Genomic DNA, 21,903 nt, shown 5'->3' with positions numbered 1-21,903 from the left:
CATCAAGTATCTTCATGAAAATTTAGCATCCAAATTGAGATGTGCTATAAATGTAAAATAAAAACTGGAGTTCAATAACTTCATATAAAAAACAGAAGGTAATAATTGTTATATCTATTACATGTTAAAATAATGTTTTAGATATACTGGATTAAAAATTTTATTATTAAAGTTAATTTCACATGTTTCTTTTCACTTTTTTCTTTCTATCTTTTTCTGTGGCTACTAGAAAATCTAAAATTACATATGTGATTCACATTATATTTCTATTGGACAGGGCTAGCCTACAATAAACTGCACAGCTAACAAACCCTACCCATGCATCCAGAGTTACCAATGAGTTTTTTAGCCCCTCATTTTAAAACATTAACAGACAACCAAGGATTATCAAACACATGAGGAAAAATCCTAATAAGAGAGGGGGAAAAAGCAACTCATTATACAGAGACTATGCAAGAAAAAGAAAGATTAGGAAAAAAAATTAATATCCACACGGGAGAACATGCTGCCATTTTTTTAAATTGTTTTTTTAAAGTTTTGGCCATGCTGTGCGGCATGCATTATCTTAGTCCCCCGACCAGGGATCAAACCCACGCCCCCTGCAGTGGAAGTGCAGAGTCTTAACCACTGGACCGCCAGGGAAGTCCCTATAATGCCATTTTAAAAAGAAACATTCAGAGGAAAAAGGACCCTGAGAAACTGAACACATGAGAACAGAAACTCAAGAGAAAACTCAATAGAAGGGCTGGAAGATAAGAATTTCAGGATATCTCCCAAAATTAGAGCACAAAGACAGAGATGGAAAAATAAGAGAGTAAAGATAAGAAAATTAGATCAGTTTGGGAGGTCCAATATCCAAATAACAGGAGAACAGAGGAGGAAGCTATCAAAGAAATAATTCAAGAATATTTCCCAGTACTGAATGTAAGTTGGTGCAGCCACTCTGGAAAACAGTATGGAGGTTCCTCAAAAGACTAAAAATAGAGTTGCCATATGATCCAGCAATCTCACTCCTGGGCATATATCCAGAAAAAAACTATAATTTTAAAAGATACATGCAACCCTATGTTCACAGCAGCACTATTCACAATAGCCAAGACATGGAAACAACCTAAATGTCCATCAACAGGTGAGTGGATAAAGAAGATGTGGTTTATATATACAATGGAATACTACGCAGCCATAAGAAAGAATGAAATAATGCCATTTGCAGCAACATGGATGTACTGAGAGATTATCATACTAAGTGAAGTAAGTCAGAAAGAGAAAGACAAATACCATATGATATCACTTATATGTGGCATCTAAAATATGGCACAGGGCTTCCCTGGTGGTGCAGTGGTTAGGAATCCTCCTGCCAATGCAGGGGACACAGGTTTGATCCCTGGTCCAGGAAGATCCCACATGCCGCGGAGCAACTAAGCCCGTGCGCCACAACTGAGCCTGCACTCTAGAGCCCACGAGCCACAACTTCTGAGCCCAAGCTCCTAGAGACCGTGCTCCGCAACAAGAAGAGCCACCGCGATGAGAAGCCCGTGCACCGCAACGAAGACTAGCTCCCATTCGCCGCAACTAGAGAAAGCCCGCACACAGCAACGAAGACACGACGCAGCCAAAAATAAATAAATAAAATAATAATTTTTTAAATTAAAAAAATAAAAATAAATAAAATATGGCACAAATGAACCTATCTATGAAATAGAAACAAACTCATAGACATAGGGAACAGACTTGTGGTTGCCAAGGAGGGGGGTGGGGGAGTGATGGATTGGGAGGCTGGGGTTAGCAGATGCAAACTATTATATCTAAAATGGATAAACAACAAGGTCTTACCACATAGCACAGGGAACTATATTCAACATCCTGTGATAGGGACTTCCCTGGTGGCACAGTGGTTAAGAATCGGCCTGCCAATTCAAGGGACACGGGTTCGAGCCCTGATCCGGGAAGACCCCACTTGCCGTGGAGCAACTAAGCCTATGCACCACAACTACTGAGCCTGCACTCCAGACCCCGCAAGCCACAACTACTGAAGCCCATGCACCTAGAGCCCATGCTCTGCAACAAGAGAAGCCACCGCCATGAGAAGCCTGTGCACTGCAAGTAAGAGTAGCCCCCGCTCACCACAACTAGAGAAAGCCTGCGTGCAGCAATGAAGACCCGACATAGCCAAAAAAAAAAAAAAAAAAAAAATCCTGTGATAAAGGAAAAGAATATAAAAAAGATGTATACATAGGTATATCTGAATCACTTTGGGGTATAGCAGAAACTAACAACATTGTAAATCAACTATAGGTCAATTTTTAAAAAAATTTTCCAGTACTGAAGGATAAGTTCCCATCACAAAAGACAAAAACAGATCACCACACAAAGGTATATCATGGTGAAATTCCAAAACACTGGGAAAACAAAGAAAATCCTACAGTTTGAAAGAAGGGGGACTTCCCTGGCGGTCCAGTGGTTAAGACTCCGAAATTTCACTGCTGGGGGAGCAGGTTCAATCCCTGGTCAGGGAACTAAGATCCCGCATGCCATGCAGTGCGGCTGGGGCAAGTGGGGACGGGGAAGAAGGGAGGAAAACTGGTCATACACAAAGGAATCAGAGAAGCTTTGAATTTTTTAAACTACATACAAAAAGCTAAACAATGAAAAAAGGCCTTTATAAAATCTGAAAAAAAAGAAAAAAACTTTCAACTTAGAATTCTATAGCCAACCAAATTACTCATCAAATGTGAGTTCAAAATAGGTATTTTCAGACATTGAAGCTTTCAAAAAATTTATCCCCGTGCACCTTAGGAAGCAATTGTAGGATACGCTCCACCAAAATGAGGGAGCAAACCAAGAAAGTTAAAGATCTGAAATACAGGAAACAGGAGATCTAACACATGAAAGAGGTAAAAGAAATCCCTAGGACAAAGATTCCAGGATCTTTGTGGTGATCCCCTACATTCCTCATGGCTTAACCCACGGATACCCTCAGAAGGAGCCCTTGTAAACACACAGAGAATCTAAAGTCAGACTATGACTCCAACACTTGGGAGCCTCCTCCTCAGGGTGGCAATATCGTCATTTAAATATAGTCTAGATTTTTGCTTCTTACTCAATTTTTATAATAATCTTTCAGTTATATGCAAACAATTATAGATAGAAGCACAAAATATTTTTTAAAGGGGCAGAAAAACATTTATTCTATAGGAATTTTTTATTCAATAGAATTGGATGGGTAAATAAATTTCTGAAGGTCATTAGCTGGTACAGGAAAAGAGTTTAACAAAACTGCATTTATTAAAATAAGATTCATTTCCTCTAAAAGATTCTCAGTATTATCAAATCTTACTTAAATTAACGCAAATTGCTCAAAGGTACACTGCATCAAAAGTAATAGCATCAGAATAAATATACTTGGCTGGGCACTGCTCTGCATTAAGACCATCAATCAACATAAAAATGAAAAGCTGTCCCTTCGCTCTCCTTCCAGAGTGTTATTCAAAGCGCTGATTCAGTCACCACATCCTAATGTAGTAGGTGGTAAGATAAATCTTTTGGTTACCATCTACAGGAAATAAGAAACTTCCTAGAGACTTTACAGTTTGGTTTCTCTAAGAAACCAAAAATTAAAGTCAATCTCCCAAGGTATGCCCTATGAGGCCAAGCTAATTAAAATAAATTTATGACCGAATGAGTCTGAAACATACTCTGATCAATCATTATCATAATAAATGAAATCTAAAACTCCTCTTCCATAGCTGGATTTGTTGTTGTGGTGGTGGCTGCATCTATTAGCACTTCAGCTTTTTAAAAGTGGGCCGATGGGACTAAACTTGGCAGACTTTTTGGACAGAGGTTCCCTCTGTTTGCCTAGTAACAGAACTGGTCTTATTATAAGTTCAAGGATATAAGAAAATTCATCCAAGGCACTGATTCACTTCTACCCAATTCCCTGAATCTTTAACTTTTCCATCTAGTCACAAAAAGGGCATAGGATTCTCAGACAATTAAGGACAGTCTCTTGGAACAGGATACTCATGTAGCCTAACAAAAAGTAATTAGGTAGTGTCCTTAGCAGAAGAGAGGTTAGGAGAGATCTAATAAGAGAATATGATTAACCATTACTCTGATCACAGAGTACTTTACACAGCAAAAAGTGTTTCTAATTCCTACCAATGTGCTTCACAGGAACAGTTAATCATGGACTTTACCTCATGAACCATGTGGCTAGCATACGGGTAATATAAACCTATTAGAGCAAGCCCATATTTCGGTACTTTCTAAAGATTTTGTTCAGGCTAACTAATAGGGGACAACTATATCTGAACTCTCGGCTAAGGGAGAACACCACAGGTGAATGCCACTTGGCCCCTGCTCTGTGATGATTCTAGGAGGCCCAGGTTTTTCTCATAACACCTATAATCACAATGCAATTCACTGCCTCAATATACTCAATTCCCACCTCTCCCTCTTCTGACATCCACACTTGCTCATGGGCTAATTCAGCGTGAGGGAAATATTTAGTGTGGTAGGTAGAATTCTAGGACGTCCCCCAAGATTCCCAGCCTGACATACATACGCTGTATAATCACCAGGACTGTAAATATTATAGGATATCACTCTTGTGATTAGGTTATATTATTTAGCACAACTAACTTTTAAGAAGGGGAAATTATCCATGTGGGTCTGACCCAATCACACAAGCCCTTTAAACCTAGGGTAAGAGGTCAGAAACACAAGGATCCAACATGCCATTTCTGGCTTCAGCATAAAACAAGCCAAATGGCAGGGATTACAGGCAGCATCTAAGAGCTGAGAGCCAGCAAAGAAACAGGGACCTCAGTGCTACAACTGCAAGAGGCTGAATTCTTCCAACTTGAATGCGCTTGGAAGGTTTTCCTCCAGCACCTACAGATGAGAAAAGGCCCAGCTGACACCTTGATTTCAGCCCTGTGATACTCTGAGAACCCAGCCAAACTATCCTTGCTGGACTTCTGACCAACGGAACTGTGAGCTAATAAGTGGGTTTTATTTTAAGCTATTGAGTTTGTCATGTAAAAGTAGGCAACTAATACAGTAAGCAAACTGACAAAATTTATCTAGAACTTTAGCTAAAGGAAAAAGATCATGAGTCCTAATTTTTATTTATGGCATGCTAAACAACTGCAAGTATGATTCTGAGCAAATCACGTTAATTCTTCATGCTTCAGTTCCCCTATTTATTAAAAAACAAAACAAAACCAGACACACACTTCTTGGGACCACTAAGATCATAAAATGGAGTGAGAGAGCATTCTATAAAAGCAATTGTGCTCTTATTACTACAGAAATATATTTTCGTAAAATATACACATGTACTAGTTGACACGGTACTCCTACAACATGGCATAAGGAAAAAGTTATTCCTCATCTGTAAACTGTATATTTAGCCATAGCCAATCATTTCACAAAAAGATCTAAAGGACTCAGCCAAGCCAGGCTCTAAATATTTTATATCAGATCCTTCTTCAGACCGTTATTGTAGCTGTTTCTGTGGACCAGATTGTAAGTTGCTTGGGGGCAAGAACCCATGCTTTGTTCATTTGACATGTCCAATATTTAATAAATATTTTAAAAATTATCATCACTCTAGGTTTAAGAACATCATCCTAAGCACAGTATATTCATTACTTTATGCAAATTGAACAAGCTAAAGAAAAGTTTCAAGTTAAGGTTTATGACAGTACAGTATGATTGTTATAGACAGCTCAGACCAAACCTTCAAGAATAATGTCTTTCCCTATGAATAAGGCCAGGGGACCCTGAGTGGTGCTTCAGCCCACATGACATATTTGTTAGTTGTCCTTGGGGAAAATATCCAATTATGGCACACATGTCACCTAGGGAGTCTTCCACCACCTGTGAAAAGCAATAAGCCTTCAGTAAAGACATAGGCTACCTATGGGTAAAATGGGAAGTAAGTCTCACTGCAGCCAACAACAGTTTCCTTTCAAGTCCTAATATACCTACCCAGGAAGGAACAGGTAAGGTATCTGTCATTCAGAACCAGAAAGAACAAAGAGCAGGGTCTGGCTCTGATTCATTTTTTTTATTCTAGCACAGGACTGACATTCAGTTTCTTAGGATAGTGAGACAACAGAGGGTCATAACATGGATGTGAATTCAGTTACCAACAAGCCCTATTCCAGCTTTGCCACAAGATTTGCTACATTTCCACTAAAGGACATTAGGCAGGGTAAGCTTTTTTTTTGCGGGGGGGGGGGGGTTGTGCTGGGTCTTCGTTGCTGAGCGTGGGGGCTACTCTTTGTTGCGGTGCACAGGCTTCTCACTGCAGTGGCTTCTCTTGTTGCGGAGCACGGGCTCTAGGCGTGTGGGCTCAGTAGTGGCAGCTCGTCGGCTCTAGAGCACGGGCTCAGTAGTTGTGGTGCACAGGCTAAGTTGCCCTGCGGCATGTGGGATCTTCCCGGACCAGGGATCGAACCTGTGTCCCCTACATTGGCAGGAGGATTCTTAACCACTGCACCACCAGGGAAGTCCCAAGCTCTTCTTTTTATCCACCACAGTTTCAGCCTTCCTATCTTTAGGACTATGTTGTCTCACAGGGCTTGTGTGAAGAATAAATAATAAAATAGACGTAAAGCACTTTGTTTTGCAAAGTGTTTTGTAAAAGGTAAATAATATATGATGATGGAACCAATGAAACTCCCTTCAATTCCCACTCCTTATAGAGAAGTCAATTAGAACTAGAGAGAAGGAAATAATGGATACCTTCAAATGTAGGAAATTTTCCCTTCCATTTTAAAATAATGGCCCCAGGATGGCATGGAATGAGTCAATATCTCATATTCCATTTACAGAGAAACAAACTAGATTCTGACATCACTACTTATTAGTGCCAACAGCCTCAACAGGAGTTGTGTAGAACTGGAGTACCCACTTCAAAAAAGAAAATCAAAGAAAAAAGGTATATCAGAGGAAAGGAAGTCTAAAACAAGAACACCAAATGACTAGAAATTGAAAAATATGAATGAACTCTAAAGCTAATTTACCATTATAAAGTTAAATGTGCTTAAGGGAAAGAAAACTGAAGATTATCTAGCAACCCCCAGAAATGAGATGGCACACTCATGTGCTCCATGACTGCTAAGGAAAAAGTGCTAAAGGAACAAGTAAGACTCTAGCAGCTCATCCACTTAGTTCCACACTGCCTCAGCAGCCCCACAGCTAAACTCAGTATTGGAGAGTTAAATTTGTGACAACTCATACAAGAGATAACACAGGAAACACAGTAGAGGAGAGTCCAAGATCTTTTTTTTTTTTTTTTTTTTTTTTTGTGGTACGTGGGCCTCTCACTGTTGTGGCCTCTCCCGCTACGGAGCACAGGCTCCGGACACGCAGGCTCAGCGGCCATGGCCCACAGGCCTAGCCGCTCCGCGGCATGTGGGATCCTCCCGGACCAGGGCATGAACCCGTGTCCCCTGCATCGGCAGGCGGACTCTCAACCACTGTGCCACCAGGGAAGCCCCCCAAGATCTTTTATTCCTAATTAAAAGACGTCTTTCAATCTACCCCTGCCTTCCAGAATCAGTATCTTTATCCTGATACAACCCAGGGAGCCCAGAAAGATTCCAGGCAGTGGCCCATGTGAAGCACAAGTTAGAAATGCCATATAGGGGACTTCCCTGGTGGTCCAGTGGTTAAGAATCTGCCTTCCAAAGCAGAGGACGTCGGTTCGATCCCTGGTTGGGAAACTAATATCCCACATGCCGTGGGGCAACTAAGCCCATATGCCACAACTACAGAGCCCATGTGCTGCAACTACAGAGCCCACATGCTCTGGAGCCCGTGCGCCACAACTAGAGAGAAGCCCGCCTGCCGCAACGAAAGATCCGCGTGCTGCAACTAAGACCCGACGCAGCCAAAAAAAAAAAAAAAAAAAAAAAATACATTTTTTAAAGGCCATGTAAAGAACATTATTAGGTAACTGTACTCCATCCCCTGTTTCAGTAATTATAAACTTGAAGCAATTTGCTTATAAATTCAAAGCAACAAACTCAATTTCCCTCACGACTGTCCAAAACTGTTTAGAGTCTGCTTTCCAATAAACCACATTTCCCGACTATAATTAAAATGAGGGGAAAAAACTATCTTAATATTAGAATTCAATCCTCTGAGAGACAGGTCCAGTATGTTCGAACAGTTCTCTAATAGTCCAAGAAGGCAAGTCTCTTGGGGAAAAGGAGAGGGCAACTCCAGCTTAGCTCATCCTGAAGCTAAGGACTGGCAGAGACTGCATCCTAGATAGCTGATAGCCTAGAGGAAGAAGGACAGTCCACTCAGGTTTCACTATTCCAGCTCAGCAGAACAGGTGGAAACCAGGCTGGGAACATTGCATTCTTCCTCTATGTCCATGCACACAAACTGCCAGCCCCCTGCACTACGAAGCACTCAAGGGCCGGGAAAACAAGTTGTCACTAGAGAAAGTGCTCAGATTCTAGAAGCCCTAGTTTCCTATCAAGTACCACATGGCGTGGCAGACACGTTCCTCTCCTTTGCTGTCAGGAAGGAGGTGCACACACATTCTGTCATCTGGTGAGAGGGCAGAGTAAGCAAAGCTTCCTCCCTTTCAAACATCCAAAGGTTCTAATAAAACTTTCAAATACACATATAGAAAACAATAAATAACGTTAACCTACTTTTCCAAAGTTTTGACATACTTCTCAAGCCCAAATACTGATACTTGTTCTTTACTTTCTTATTAGGCCTCTCTCTTCACTGCCTTAGCTTAGAGAAGCTAAGAAAAAAAGGGGTGTTGTTCATTCATTTGGAAACAGTCCATGACTCAGGAATGCTGTTTCCCAATCTCCGTAGCAACTGTCTTCTCCTCCCATGTTGTGATGTGAGTAGCAGGACATCTACTCTTTCTCAAGGGTGAGCACATGAATGACACACCCAACGGCCTGACAGACAGGAAGTTCCTGCAGCTAATATTGCTTCTACATACAGGCACCAAGCAAGAGGCCACCTTGTTTTAAATCCCATTCTCAAACCCTTCATTTCTAAATGATGGTTACACCACTTCTACCCTCACATCATTCCTGAATATAAGAAGTAATCACGACCTACTGATAATAGCTTAACTGATCCAAAAATTATACTACTACTCAAAAAGCCAGACTTGATCTTATGAAACCACAGTAAACATTTACTGGCCTTTTACAAATCTAGAATTAAGATTTTATTTTGAGAAAATTTGGGGAAGGGAGGGGGGAGACAGCATGAGGTGAAATCTCATTACTCCTCTATAACCAGAAATATAAGCAAGAGTTAAAACAAGAAACTTCTGATACTTCTAGCAACCATACTTGTGTGGAACTATGTTCTAATGCAAACACATTACAGAATTTCATGCCAAAGTACTTAGGCTCCAAAGAGACTTCCATGTACCATGTATTTTTCTCTTTGGTTCTAACTACTGAAAAATAACTAAAATTTCTGGAAAACGAGTTAGGATATTGTTTTACTCTATTTTTATACACATCTACATTTTCTTAGAAAAATGTGTATCACTTTTATGATACAAATACATTTCCAGGGAATTACCTGGTGGTCCAGTGGTTAGGATTCCATGCTTTCACTGAGGGCTGGGGTTCGATCCCTGGTCGGGGAACTAAGATCCCACAAGCCGTGCGGTGCGGCCAAAGCAAAATAAAACAAAATTTCCATTTCAAACAAAAGTACCAATTTTCAAAGATTAGAAAGCTGAAAAATGTTTATGACACATTGTTTTAAAAGCAGAAAGTGTGTAGCAACTGTAATTGCAATGTTGTAAAAATATCTGTGCATAGAGATGACTAGAATATTCAAATACTAAGTGAAATAAAAAATAAAAATTGGGGGTTCTTAGATTTTGCTATTTTGAAAATGTATGTATATGCCTTTTCAAAAAGTATAAAAAATTATTTTAAAAGAGTATAAAAATTAGCACAGCATAGAAAAGCAAAATATCCAATATTCATATTCAAAATGCCCACCAGCATTTACTCTTTTCCAGTAGTACTTTGCTTAAGGCAACACTCTGGCAGGGCACAGTCACAAAATTTAGGGATGACAATGCAATGTGAGAAAGAATAATGAACAGTTAGTGGAGTCTAAAAGCTAGCTTACCTAATTACATGACCTTGAGCAACTTAATACCTCAAGGCCTCAGTGGCCTTCTCATGTTAAGATGAGGAGGCTGAGTCAGATCATTTCTAGGGTCTCTTCAGGGACCCTTAAAGACAGTGCTTAGTTACTACTGCTCTTTTTGAGGGCAGCCCAATGCCTGCTGCTTGCTTGATAGGACATATCCTACAGAGACTTCTCACCACTTCTTCTTGTGGTTTCAATCACAGGAAACAGACGTCACCCACGGGCCTAGAAGTAAGTAACGAACAAGCCCTGGCGGATGCAAAGAGCTGCCAACTAAGGCCAACTCCCATCTTTTTAAAATACCAGAATCAAGAAATCACTAGAAACCTCTATGCCTGGGGAGCCTGACACACATCTTTCACAAAAACTAACAAAACTAAAAATATCTCTTTAGGCCCCGTGAAAGCATGATGAAATAATTTTAGAAAAACTACTTTGCTTCTACGGCCAAATGAAGGAATCAAAGGAACTCCATAGCTATGGACAGAAATATGTGACTTTGAGAAAAAACTAAGGCAATCCTACTGCCAGCAGCATTTTTTGTGGAGATCCAGACATATCCTGAGGACCTGAAGACTCATCTTGGTCTCCTTTATTTAATATTCTGTGTAAACCTTTCTGTAGCCATGAAAGACTGTGGTACTGATTCAAATAATATAGGAACTTAGCAATTATTCAATTTAAATGTATGTTATCAATCCCTAGAGCAGTGGGTCAAATACTGCTCTCATTTATAACGATAAAAGCTGGCAGCCCTGTGCTATGTAAAATAATGCAGATTTAAAATCCGATAGACATGTTCCTTCATTAAATATTGATACAAGACAAAACCTAAGACACTATCTCTAGAGAAAAATTAAAATCTTTTCTCAACAGAGTTCTTCTGGTCTGGTATAGTCATATCAGTGGTGCTCTTTGCCTCACAGTTACCTTGGTTAGAGGACTAATGTTTTCAAAACCGTCAATCTCCTACATTAGACCACAGAAATGGAGAGACTTGAAAGTAATCCCAAGAGTCACAAGACTCACAGTAAAACTAAAATACGTAACAGGTTATTGCTAATATGAGCTAAACGCCACCACTCTTAGATACCTTACAAGCTAGATGGGAGATAAGACCCACCCTCCTCAAGAGATTTCGATATCATTCTGTCTTTCTCTCTCTGTCTCTTTATACATACATATATATATATATACACACACACACACACACACAATGTATACATATAGTGCATTCATGAAAGACTAAAGAACACTTCAAATAAGCATGCAATCAAAACCAATACTGCACTGTGCTAAAGTATGTTTAGAAGAAAATAACAGGTCCCAGAGATAGGCTCAGATTATTCCCACAATTTCCCACCTGAGCCCACAATTTGTTTTTTTCTTTGGCCGCACCGCATGGCATGTGGGATCCTAGTTCCCCAACCAGGGATTGAACCTGCGCCCCTTGCATTGGAAGTGTGAAGTCTTAACCACTGGACCTCCAGGGAAGTCTCTGAGCCCACAATTTGACTATACAGTGCTGAGATCCAGATGAAGACAGTCACATCTTTTAAAATCTAGAATGATCACTGAAAGTCTGAGAAGATGGATTATTACAATGGATAATGAATGGAAATCAAACAAACTTAACTACCTAAACTCCCATCTAGATAGCAGAAGTGATTTGCTGGAACCTTAACACTAATCTGTTCATGTTCTTCACCACCACACATTCACAAGGCCAAAAACTGCATCAACATGCATCATGACATGTTACAAAATGCAAATTTTTCCATTCTGCTTTCCGTGGGTTTCTACAGAAAGAGAACCTAAAAGCCCTTCCCAGGGATAAAATAATCTCTATTTAGTGGCTTTCTTAAATGATTCATCTCCCACTGATCCTCTTGACTGCTATAACCGGGCCATTTCTTTTTGCTACAGCCATACATTCAAACCTCTGAGCCTCTGTTCACATTGTTCCCCACCCCACGAAACCCCTTACCCCTCTCCTCTACCAATCCCTGGATTTACTTCCAGGGCCTATCATGTTCTTTCATGTTCCAGGGCCTTCATCTTCCATGAAGCTAACTAGCATTGCCCACAATTGTATTCTAGATCATTTATGTAGAATTTGGGACATTAGTATAGACCTTTGAAATCATTCATGCTAACTCTCTCATTTTACGAGGAAAGACCAAGAAAGAAGAGTGACTTGCCCAGAGTTCACACAGTTAATTAGTAGCAAAGTCAAACTAAGTAGCAACATATGGAAAGAATATTTCAGTAAGAGTGAGAGATGGGGGTTCTAGTCCTAGGTCTAGTTGTAAACTTGGACAGATCACTTCTCTAGGCCCACATTCCTTCATCTATAAAATAAAGGATTTGAATTAAATAACTTTCAGCATCCTTTTCACCTTCAGCATTCTATGATTCTGAAACAGGTCTTCTGACTCTCAGCTCAGTAATCTTTCCACATAATCCCTTAAATTCTCTGAATTTCTACAGCTTTTGAAGTCTATGCTCATGGCTTTTAAGCTTTTCCTACCTATTCTTCTACAGACACGGCTGAGATTACAATCTCTTAAAAAGCATGGACTGAACCTGATAGGTCAAACACATGGGCTCTTGATCTTCAGCCTTGTGGATCTAGGGTAGATTCACACAAACAAGAGAAACTCTATTCTCTACTCTTTGCCACCAATCATACAGAAAATCCTAGTTCCAGGTACCTGGACCTCTGTGGCAATGTCTTAATTATTAACCACAGGCAAATAACTGCCAGGTCTAAAGAATAAACTTCAGCAGTCCCCAGACTCAGGAGAGACCCTAGAGTTAGTAACCATTTGCAATCCTTATTTGTTTCAGGGCCAATTCTAAAATATAGAAAAGATAACTATGGAGTTGGTCTAGCAACAGCTTCCTCCTTCCTATACGTCACCACTACTTGCTGCTCGCAGCAATTTAAACAACTAAAATTCCTGCCAGGTGATGCTGTTAGAGCTGTTCTATTTACAAAGGAGATAAGGTTACATTAAAAAAATAATAATAATTTAGACAACTTCTTAATAACGTATGAGCCAGGGGAAAGGTAGATTTTGCATGCACTATAACAGCTACTTTTACATGCCTAAGAAAGGTTTAATTAAGATTCCTGCAATGGTATCAAAGTCTAAATTATTAAATGCAAAACGCAGTTAGGCATTTAGCCACCGCACTTTGTTCATCTAGACCCAACATTTCTTTTCCCACTAACTGAACTGAAAAAGAGTCCAGTTTTAATAGACTGCAGTAGTCAAAGGGCTCTAAAGATATACCATCAAAATTTTCTATGAAATTCCTAACAGTGAATACCCTTTGATACAACAAGTGCAAAAACTGGACATTTGTAAACTGTCAATACAATGCAGTGAACAAGAAGATGGCTGTGTGTGTGTGTGTGTGTGTTTAAATCAGCCAGATCTAGGTTTGAATTCCAGTTCTATGACCTAAAGCATGTTGCTGATCTCACTGAGTTTCAGTTTAATTACCTAGAAAGCAGGAATAACAATAGTACCTATTTTATATCTAGAGCTGTTCAGTGCAGCTCTAGGGCTATAGCAAGTATGCAACAAACAAGTGCTATTATTACTGTTACAGTTATTATTACTTCCTGTCCTTCCAGTCTGCAATGAAGTAATCTTCCTATTTATAAAGATGATGAGCACTCGTTAATATCTATAGATAGGAAGATTGGCAATATACAACCTGTAACACACTGAGTACAGGAAAACAAAAGGTTTCTAACACCACATAAGAGATGAAAATGCTTTCACTATAAATAGAATCTCAAAGGTCCCCAATCCCAAGAGTATCAGAAATGGTCTGTCTTGTCTACAGGTGAAAATTAATACCCCAAAGAGAACATGTGGAATATAACTGACATTTCCACAGTGATAGGAGAATTTAAGAGCTAAATCTATAAAACTTTTAGGAGAAAAATCTTAGTGACTATGATTTTAGCAAAGATTTTTTGAAATATGATACAAAAAGCAAAAACAATTAATTGGATGGACTTCATCAAAATTAAACATTTTTGTTCTTCAAAATATACTGTTAAGAAAATGAAAAGGCAAGTCACAGGAGGAAGAAAACATCTGTAAAACATATCCAACAAAGGACTTGTATTTAGACAGTAATAAAAAAATTTTAAGTGGGCAAAATTTTTGAACAGACACTTCAAGGAAGATATACAGCAAATAAACACATGAAAAAATGCTCAACATCATTAAGGAAATGCGAATTAAAGCCACACTGAGATACCGTTTGTAGACTGGAAAAAAAATGCACAACCTATAAAAGTTGAAAATTATGTTTTATTCAGAGGCCTTACTGAGGACTAAAGCACCGGATGGCAGCCTCTCAGATAGTTCTGAGGGACTACTCCAAAGATTTAAGAGAGGAGCCGGGATATACAGGAATTCTTGCTGGAAAAAAAAAAACCCATGAAGTTGAACATCAAAAGATTACTGCTAATCACAAAAAAACAGACATCTCAAGTTAATGATTTTTAGTGCTTTTCTGTATATGGGAAGATGTAAGAGTCTGGGCTTACTGAAATCATTCCTTTGATATGCATCTTAACTACCTAAGGCCAGTATCCTGTTTTTCTCCATCCTGAATTCCCCTCAGGGTGCATAGTCTGGACAGCTACAGTGACTGATGGCTTGGTGGCTGGCAACCTGTTTTTCTCCTTCCTGCATTCCCCTCAGAGTGCACCAACAGGGACTCCTACAGTGGCTGATGACTTTATGGCCACAACATCCTTTGTTTACTGAAATGGCAAGCGACATTCTTTGTCCACTCACTACACACCCACTAGAATGGCTAAAATTTAAGACTGATCATACCAAGAGCTGACAAGGAACCAGAACCCATGTATTGCTTGTGAGAATGTAAAATGGTATAACCACTTTGGAAGCAGTTTGGCAACTTCTTTAAAAGTTAAACATAGCCCTACCATAGAGCCTAGTCATTCCACTCCTAGGTATTTACAAAAGAGAGATGAAGGCATATGTCCAGACAAAAACTTGTACATGAATGTTCACAGCAAAACAAAAAAGAACCAAAACTGGAAACAATCCAAATGCCCATCAACAAGTAAATAAATAAATTACAGTAAGCCCATACAATGTAATATTACTCAGCAATAAAAAAGAATGATCTATTAATATAGTTAACATACATTATGCTGAAAGAAGCTAAAAGAAAGGGTTCATATTGTGTATGTCTATTTATATAAACTTCTAGAAAATACAAACTAATCTATAGTTATAGAAAGCAAATCAGTCGTTAGTTACCTGGGGATTGGGGCACAAGGAGGAATGAGAAGGAGAGAATACAATGGGGCAGGAAAAAACTGTTGAGGGTGATGGATATATTCGTTATCTTGCCTGTGGCAATGGGTTCACCAATTGTGCACTAAATATATGCAGTTTATTGTATGTTAATTATACACCAATAAAGATGTTTAAAGAAAAAAGATGTCCAAAGGATCTGTGGCAAAACAAACAGGTGAAGACCCCTGAATAAAGTATGAGCTACTCTAGGTGAAAAAAAAAAAGCAAGTGTGGGTTATCTTTTTACTTGATTTACTTTAATGTTAATTACTTAACATTAAAAAAAAAAAGGCAGCTATATCTGAGATATAAGCCCACTACCTTGGTTTTCTGTGACCTTTAGGATCAAAGATGGTTTATAAAGCAACCTCTGTTGGATCCTTGAAGTATGCTAAGTCTTCAAAGAAAATGCAAATCCTATTGCTTTCAAACAGTACTATTCCTAAAACAGGGAATAAGTCACAGAATCAGAAATCCAGAAAAATAATGTAGGACACCATAAACGCTACCTGTATCTGCTACCTAACAAAATGACAAAGTAGCTACTGCCTAAAGACCACTTATAACCACAATCAAGGATGGAATTTCCCATCTTCCATATAACAGTGCTTCCATATAGGAATGCTGTGTTTCTCTTAATTAAGTTCTTTGTGATTTTTCTCTTTTGTGTCCCCTTATCTGTTTCATCCCCCTTCTTGGAGGGAAGAAATTTAAGCAAATATTTAAAGGACCAATTGACACTCCCTAATTGTCACAGAGCCAAGCAACAGAGTCAATTTCTTCAATCTTTTCCCTTTCAGTCTCATAGCTTCTAGCTGTATCTCTTCCTTTTATATAATCCCTTTCCTCCAAGATCCTGAAATTTACTAAAGGAAATGTAGAATCCAAAATTTCATGCTTTTGCCTCGTCCATTTATTTATCCAATTTCCAACCTATACCTGTAAGAAGGGATGCTACACTGAGCAGGTGTTTGGGCTTGATGACATTTAAAGTCCCTTCCAACTCTAAAATTTTAAGACTACCATTCACAGCAAGCTTTACTAATGAATGGAAGTAAGAATCTCAAAGTTGAAAGAACAATGATTCACCCAGAGTTATCCTGTAATCAGTGGTAAAATTCCTTAAAATACTGGTCTCAATTTCCCTTTTCCTACAGTAATTCTCTTACTTTCTTAAAAAAGGTTCTTTGATTAGAAAAACTGTTAAAAAAAAAAAAAGATAGGTAGAAAATAAGGTAAGATATGTTCATAGTGATTAAAATATTCTTTATTTTTCCATTTTAGCTTCAAGGTTTTAAGAAATTTTAGTATAAGCATCTTTTACTGCTCCTGATTCCCCAAAGGCCTGGCTATCCAAGGGACTAGAACCAGTCCTTATAGCAGCAGGGCAGTAGTAAAAACAAAGAGGGAGGGAATGATAAGACAGCTAGGCACAGGGAGAGGGTTGGCATTGTCTCATCTAACCCAAACAAGGGGCAAACACCCAATGCTGCTTTGCTGGTTAGCAAGAGATGAATTTTTTCCTACTGCTTTCAGACAAAAGTGATTGAGAATAGAAGGCTCAACATAATAAAGAAAAACACTTAAGATTTCTTTCAATATGGGGATGCTTTTTGTAGTCATGATTTCAGCTGAGACATAAAATGAGAGAAAACACCACCTGCATATACAAACTGTTTCTCTATAATACCTGATATTTCTTGTTAATAAACATGATTTTAAGCTGTTTTTCTAAATCATATGTGGTATAACCTTATCTTTTAAGCCTCTGTTACATTTCCCTGAAAATATAACACTCTCCAAGAATAACGTGGCAATCCGTTTATAAAATACACTGAACACCCCAGGGGATAACAAAAGGTGATTTTATCACACAGGAAATAAAATTAGTCTATTCTGACCCATATGCCCATCAACAAAGTTAAATCACTTCTCACTTATTACTATATTCTTAGCTTTTTAAATAAACAATTTACAGGTCATAAAAATTTCAACTCTTTTTATAAAAATATCCGAACATTTAACAACTCTCTCAAGGCAGAGATTTTAATTGAGGCATTCCCTCAGTTTCACCTCCTGTGAGGGAGGATTTCCTTTGAGACAAGTAAATGTAACATTATCCAGTGGATCCTTGTGCTGTCGCTTTAAAGACCAGGCAGGCAGAGGGCAAATTTTTAAGGTATCATTCTGTCATCTCAAACTCTCAATAACATTCCTGTAGGCTCCCCTCCCTCTTTCCAAACTAAGTAATCCCTGTGTTTATCAACTTCAAAAAACACAAATGACTTGTATAAAGTTCTATGCATACTCCTTGGTTTTCAGCGACCTTTTGGATCAAAATTAAAGCAGGTATCTGCATGAACAACTCCACTTCTTTCATAATCTCTACCTTTCCTAATATTTGTTTAAAATTCTACCTGGCATCCTTCATTTTGGATGAACAGGGGTCTACAACTAAATATACTTTCACTCTCACTTTGCTTTTATTTATTTGTTTTAAAAATAAATGTATTTATTTTTTATTTTTGGCTGTGTGGGGTGTTCGTTGCTGCGCACGGGCTTTCTCTAGTTGCGGCAAGTGGGGGCTACTCTTCATTGTGGTGCGAGGGCTTCTCATTGCGGTGGCTTCACAGGCTCTAGGCACACGGGCTCAGTAGTTGTGGCTCACAGGCTCTAGAGTGCAGGCTCAGTAGCTGTGGCACACGGGCTTAGTTGCCCCATGGCATGTGGGATCTTCCCGGACCAGGGCTCAAACCCGTGTCCCCTGCATTGGGGAGGCGGATTCTTAACCACTGCGCCACCAGGGAAGTCCCTCACTTTGCTTTTAGAAGGGCATGAAACTGCAACACAGCAATAATTTTACATAGGTATCCAAAACTAAACAAGATTTTAAAAATTTCATATATTCTATTATTTCTAATCCCACACTAAAATTCACGTTTTACGAAGTTAGGCTCCTAGTTGAATCAAGATGCGATAGTCTTTCTTAAAATGGATCAGTTCTCGATTGTATGAGAAGACATGGAGTCTGTAAAATGCAGGAATACTCTGCAGCTTCCTAACACCCTGGTTATACTTACTCCCCTTACACATATTTCAGAAATCAGTCTCTCTGCCACCCACATTCATTACTGCTGAAAAGGCAGAAAACACTCTGTTCATTTAGCATTTTTATTTCCCTTCATCTTAAGGGCTTCCAAAAGGAACTGGTATAATGCTGGACAAGGGGATAAGCTCATGGTCCAGGAGACGACAGACTCAAGAAGAACCAAGGGGAATGGACCAGACAGCCTGGCTTCACCACACACATTAGCATCTCGAACAACCACATGTTTTAAAAAGATGAGCCCTACGACTGTTTAAACTTAGACTCCTTGTGTCCTTTCCACACTAGATGCCTTTAAGGGTAAAGAGCAGATCTTAGGCAATTTGCGAGCTCTGTGTTCTCATCAGTTGATCTGTAATTAGAACCTGCATCAGCTTGGAAAGGTATGTAGCAGCTAAAGGGATTAGTAACCCCTCGGGTGCAAACAAATACCTTCAGGCACACTAGGTCCAAACCAGTGCAGTTTTATAATATGCATTCTTAATGTAGCTCCCGAGGACACACACTGTAGAAAAGATGGAGCAGGCAAAACAGCTTTGAGTTCACTTTTAGCCTGTAGTTCAAGAAAACTACACCATGGGTAACAAAAGCAAACCAGCAATCTCGCCCACTCTACCCACCGCCATATACATACACAGACACAAAGAGAAGTGGATTGCAATGCTCCTCCTAGGCTCTCATTTCCACAGAGTTCTTATATAAAGAGCAATGAGGAAGACAGAATATCCTGAAGCCTTGAGCTATGGTATAGTTGGCAATAAAGGGGTTAAGCAGCTCTACTTTCCTGGAAACTTTCCAATTCCTAGCCAGGAATGCAATTCTCCTCACTACCTGTGTGTGCTACATATTTTTTAAAAATTCAGCAGATTAAGAGTTAAGACCAACACCTCAGAAAGAAAAAGAGAACTTGGTTTAGCTGTACCCTCTCTAAAGCAAATACCAACGACTCTGAGCCAAATCCACTCAGCATACACAAGACTCCACGGACATGCCAAAAAACAGGTGAAAAGAAGTTGAATTTCCTCAGGTATCTCACCTTTCAGCCCCACACACTTAGTAGAATTTACAAATCTGTGAAACACGTAAGTGTTAAGATAAAACAAAAGCACATGTAAAATTCCATTTAGAACCTGAAAAACATTTACAAGTCACAGAGGTCACTATAAATCAGCAAAAACAGCTGGAATTTGGGTGAGGAAGGTCAAAGGGTAACCATGGAAACAAAAGCAAAACAAAATGATACATAAATAGAAGAAATATGGGCCTTAAAACTTAAGGCTTAGAAGGAAAGCTCCCTAACTAGAAGTTCATGCCTATCCTAAAGAAACATAGGGAAATATTGCTTTGGTCACCATAGGGGGAAAACTGTCACTACTATTAAACCTACATTTCTGGGGGAAAAAAGATGTTCACCAGATAAAAACACAGGCAGTGACTGACAGCCTACAGTCACAGGAAAGGACATCCAGAAGCACCTGTCTTGCTAGAAATAGGTAGGAAGAGATGAGTCACTATTTTAATTCTGTTTAGTGCTCTCCACATTCCAACCCTCTAGGTCCCAAAGCAACATTATCCTTTTTCATCACTTTCTCAGTTTTCTTCCCAGACTTGTGGAGTTGGGTCCGAACGCTAAGGGGTGGGGATAAGAGAAAAGAGAAAGAAAGAGGAAAAAGTTAGAAACCTTTTGGTTAGTAGAAAAAGATACTGGGGTGGCAGAGTAATTACCTGGGAGAGAAGACTACATTACAGTTACAACTAGCAAACGGTTATTAAGATCCAAAACTCCCTCTCTTGGACAGCGCCCCCTATCTTTCAAAGCTTCTACAGTAAAAAGCAAACAACTCCCTGGAGAGAGGAGTAAAAAAGAAGATGCAGTGTGTGCAAAAGTAATGAGATACCACAGTGTTACACGAATATCAATATTCTTTCAGATTGGAATTGGCACCTGATGAAAGTCAGACTCTTCTACAGGTTGGAAAAGGGTTGTCAGTAGCCTTGGGGCACAGGATGTGGCAGAAGAGCTGAAGAGATAGTTATCATGGGAATCGTACAAAAGGCAATTCCCTTAGGTACTCACAAACTTCTTGGCCTTTTAGTCTAACTTCCCCCCCATGGGGGAGGGTGATCACCGTCCTAAGAAGGGCATGTTCATGAGAGAAGTTCGAAGCCCTTGATAAGTGATAAGCAACAGGGCAAAGGGACAGGTTCTCTGGATAAGGAAATACTGGGAAGCCAAGTACCGTCATGCCCAATGACCAGAGTAACTGGGCAGGTACCCATTCCTGCAGCCGCAAGGACAAACGTCCAAGGGAGGAGGGAAGGCAGGGCCCAAGTCAGGTAACATTCCTGGGGGGAAGGATTATCAGGTGACACTGGGCTGAGGGCCCAGAGAGGAGACTGGGCGGGAGGAAAGTTAGCAGGTGAAAGAGATCAATCTTGGGCAAGGAAGTGACCTTTGGAGAAGCAAACAGGAGGATACCAAAAACAGGGGGAAGGGTAATAAGAGAAAATGGACCCCGAAAAGCATACAGGATCGAGATAGAGAAGGCGTGTTCGGGTAACGGAGAAAGAAGAAAGGAAGTGGGGCTGAAAGGGAAGAGATGGGGCCGAGACCGGCCAGGGCTACGGGGTCTAAGAGCAGAGCGTGCGGGCTGGGGGATGAGGAAGCCCCGAGGTTGCCGGGGCAAGAGCCAGTTGGGACTCCGGGGCTCCGGGAGGTCCCGGAGCAGTCGGAGGTTGGGCTTCGGAGCCCAGGACCTAGCAAAACGAGCAAGGGAAGCGCGGGGTCGGCTCCCTAGAGACTGGCGTGCACCCCTGGGGCTGGCTGCGGAGGTCTCCAGGGTCCGGAGGGCGGTTACGGGGCCAGGCTGAGGGAACCGGGTGGGAGGGACACTCACGAATTTCTTGGGTTTGCCGCCGTCGCCGCCCGCCGAAGGCAGCTCGTCCGGGCTCCGGCCCTTCTTCTTGTCCCGGGTCCCGCGGCCGGGCCCCGGGCCCCCGCCGGGCGGCTCCATGTCCAGGTTCGCGCTGCTAGTGACCCCGCGCCTACGCCGCTCCCGCCCGGCAGCTCCAAGCCCGCCGCCGCCGCCGCCGCCCAGCAGCTCCTCAGCCAGCCGCCGCGCCCCGCCTCATTAGCATGCCGGGCTGCGCGCGCTTCATGAATATACAACCGCGACGCCTCGCTCCCGCCCGCCTGCCCCACTTCCGCCCGGACACGCAGCCCCTACCAACGGGGGAAGGGAGGGGGGGTGGAGGAAA

The 21,903-nt window shown here is 40.5% G+C and overlaps 1 protein-coding gene across 2 annotated transcripts in view; it reads right to left on the bottom strand.

Moving 5' to 3' along the window:
- Window positions 1–21,784, bottom strand: part of DIAPH1 (diaphanous related formin 1) — a 94,269-nt gene extending 72,485 nt beyond the window's left edge. For both annotated transcript variants that reach the window (XM_032628507.1, XM_032628508.1), the window contains exon 1: window positions 21,543–21,784. In XM_032628507.1, the coding sequence (XP_032484398.1) occupies window positions 21,543–21,659 (117 nt within the window). In that variant the 5' untranslated portion in view covers window positions 21,660–21,784. The remainder of the gene's footprint in view (window positions 1–21,542) is intronic.
- Between the last annotated feature and the right edge of the window lie 119 nt (window positions 21,785–21,903).

Source organism: Phocoena sinus, chromosome 3 (assembly GCF_008692025.1).
Source record: "Phocoena sinus isolate mPhoSin1 chromosome 3, mPhoSin1.pri, whole genome shotgun sequence".
NCBI lineage: Eukaryota > Metazoa > Chordata > Mammalia > Artiodactyla > Phocoenidae > Phocoena > Phocoena sinus.
The sequence above is the reverse complement of the archived record's forward strand: the minus strand, read 5'-3'. Positions and strand labels throughout refer to the sequence as shown.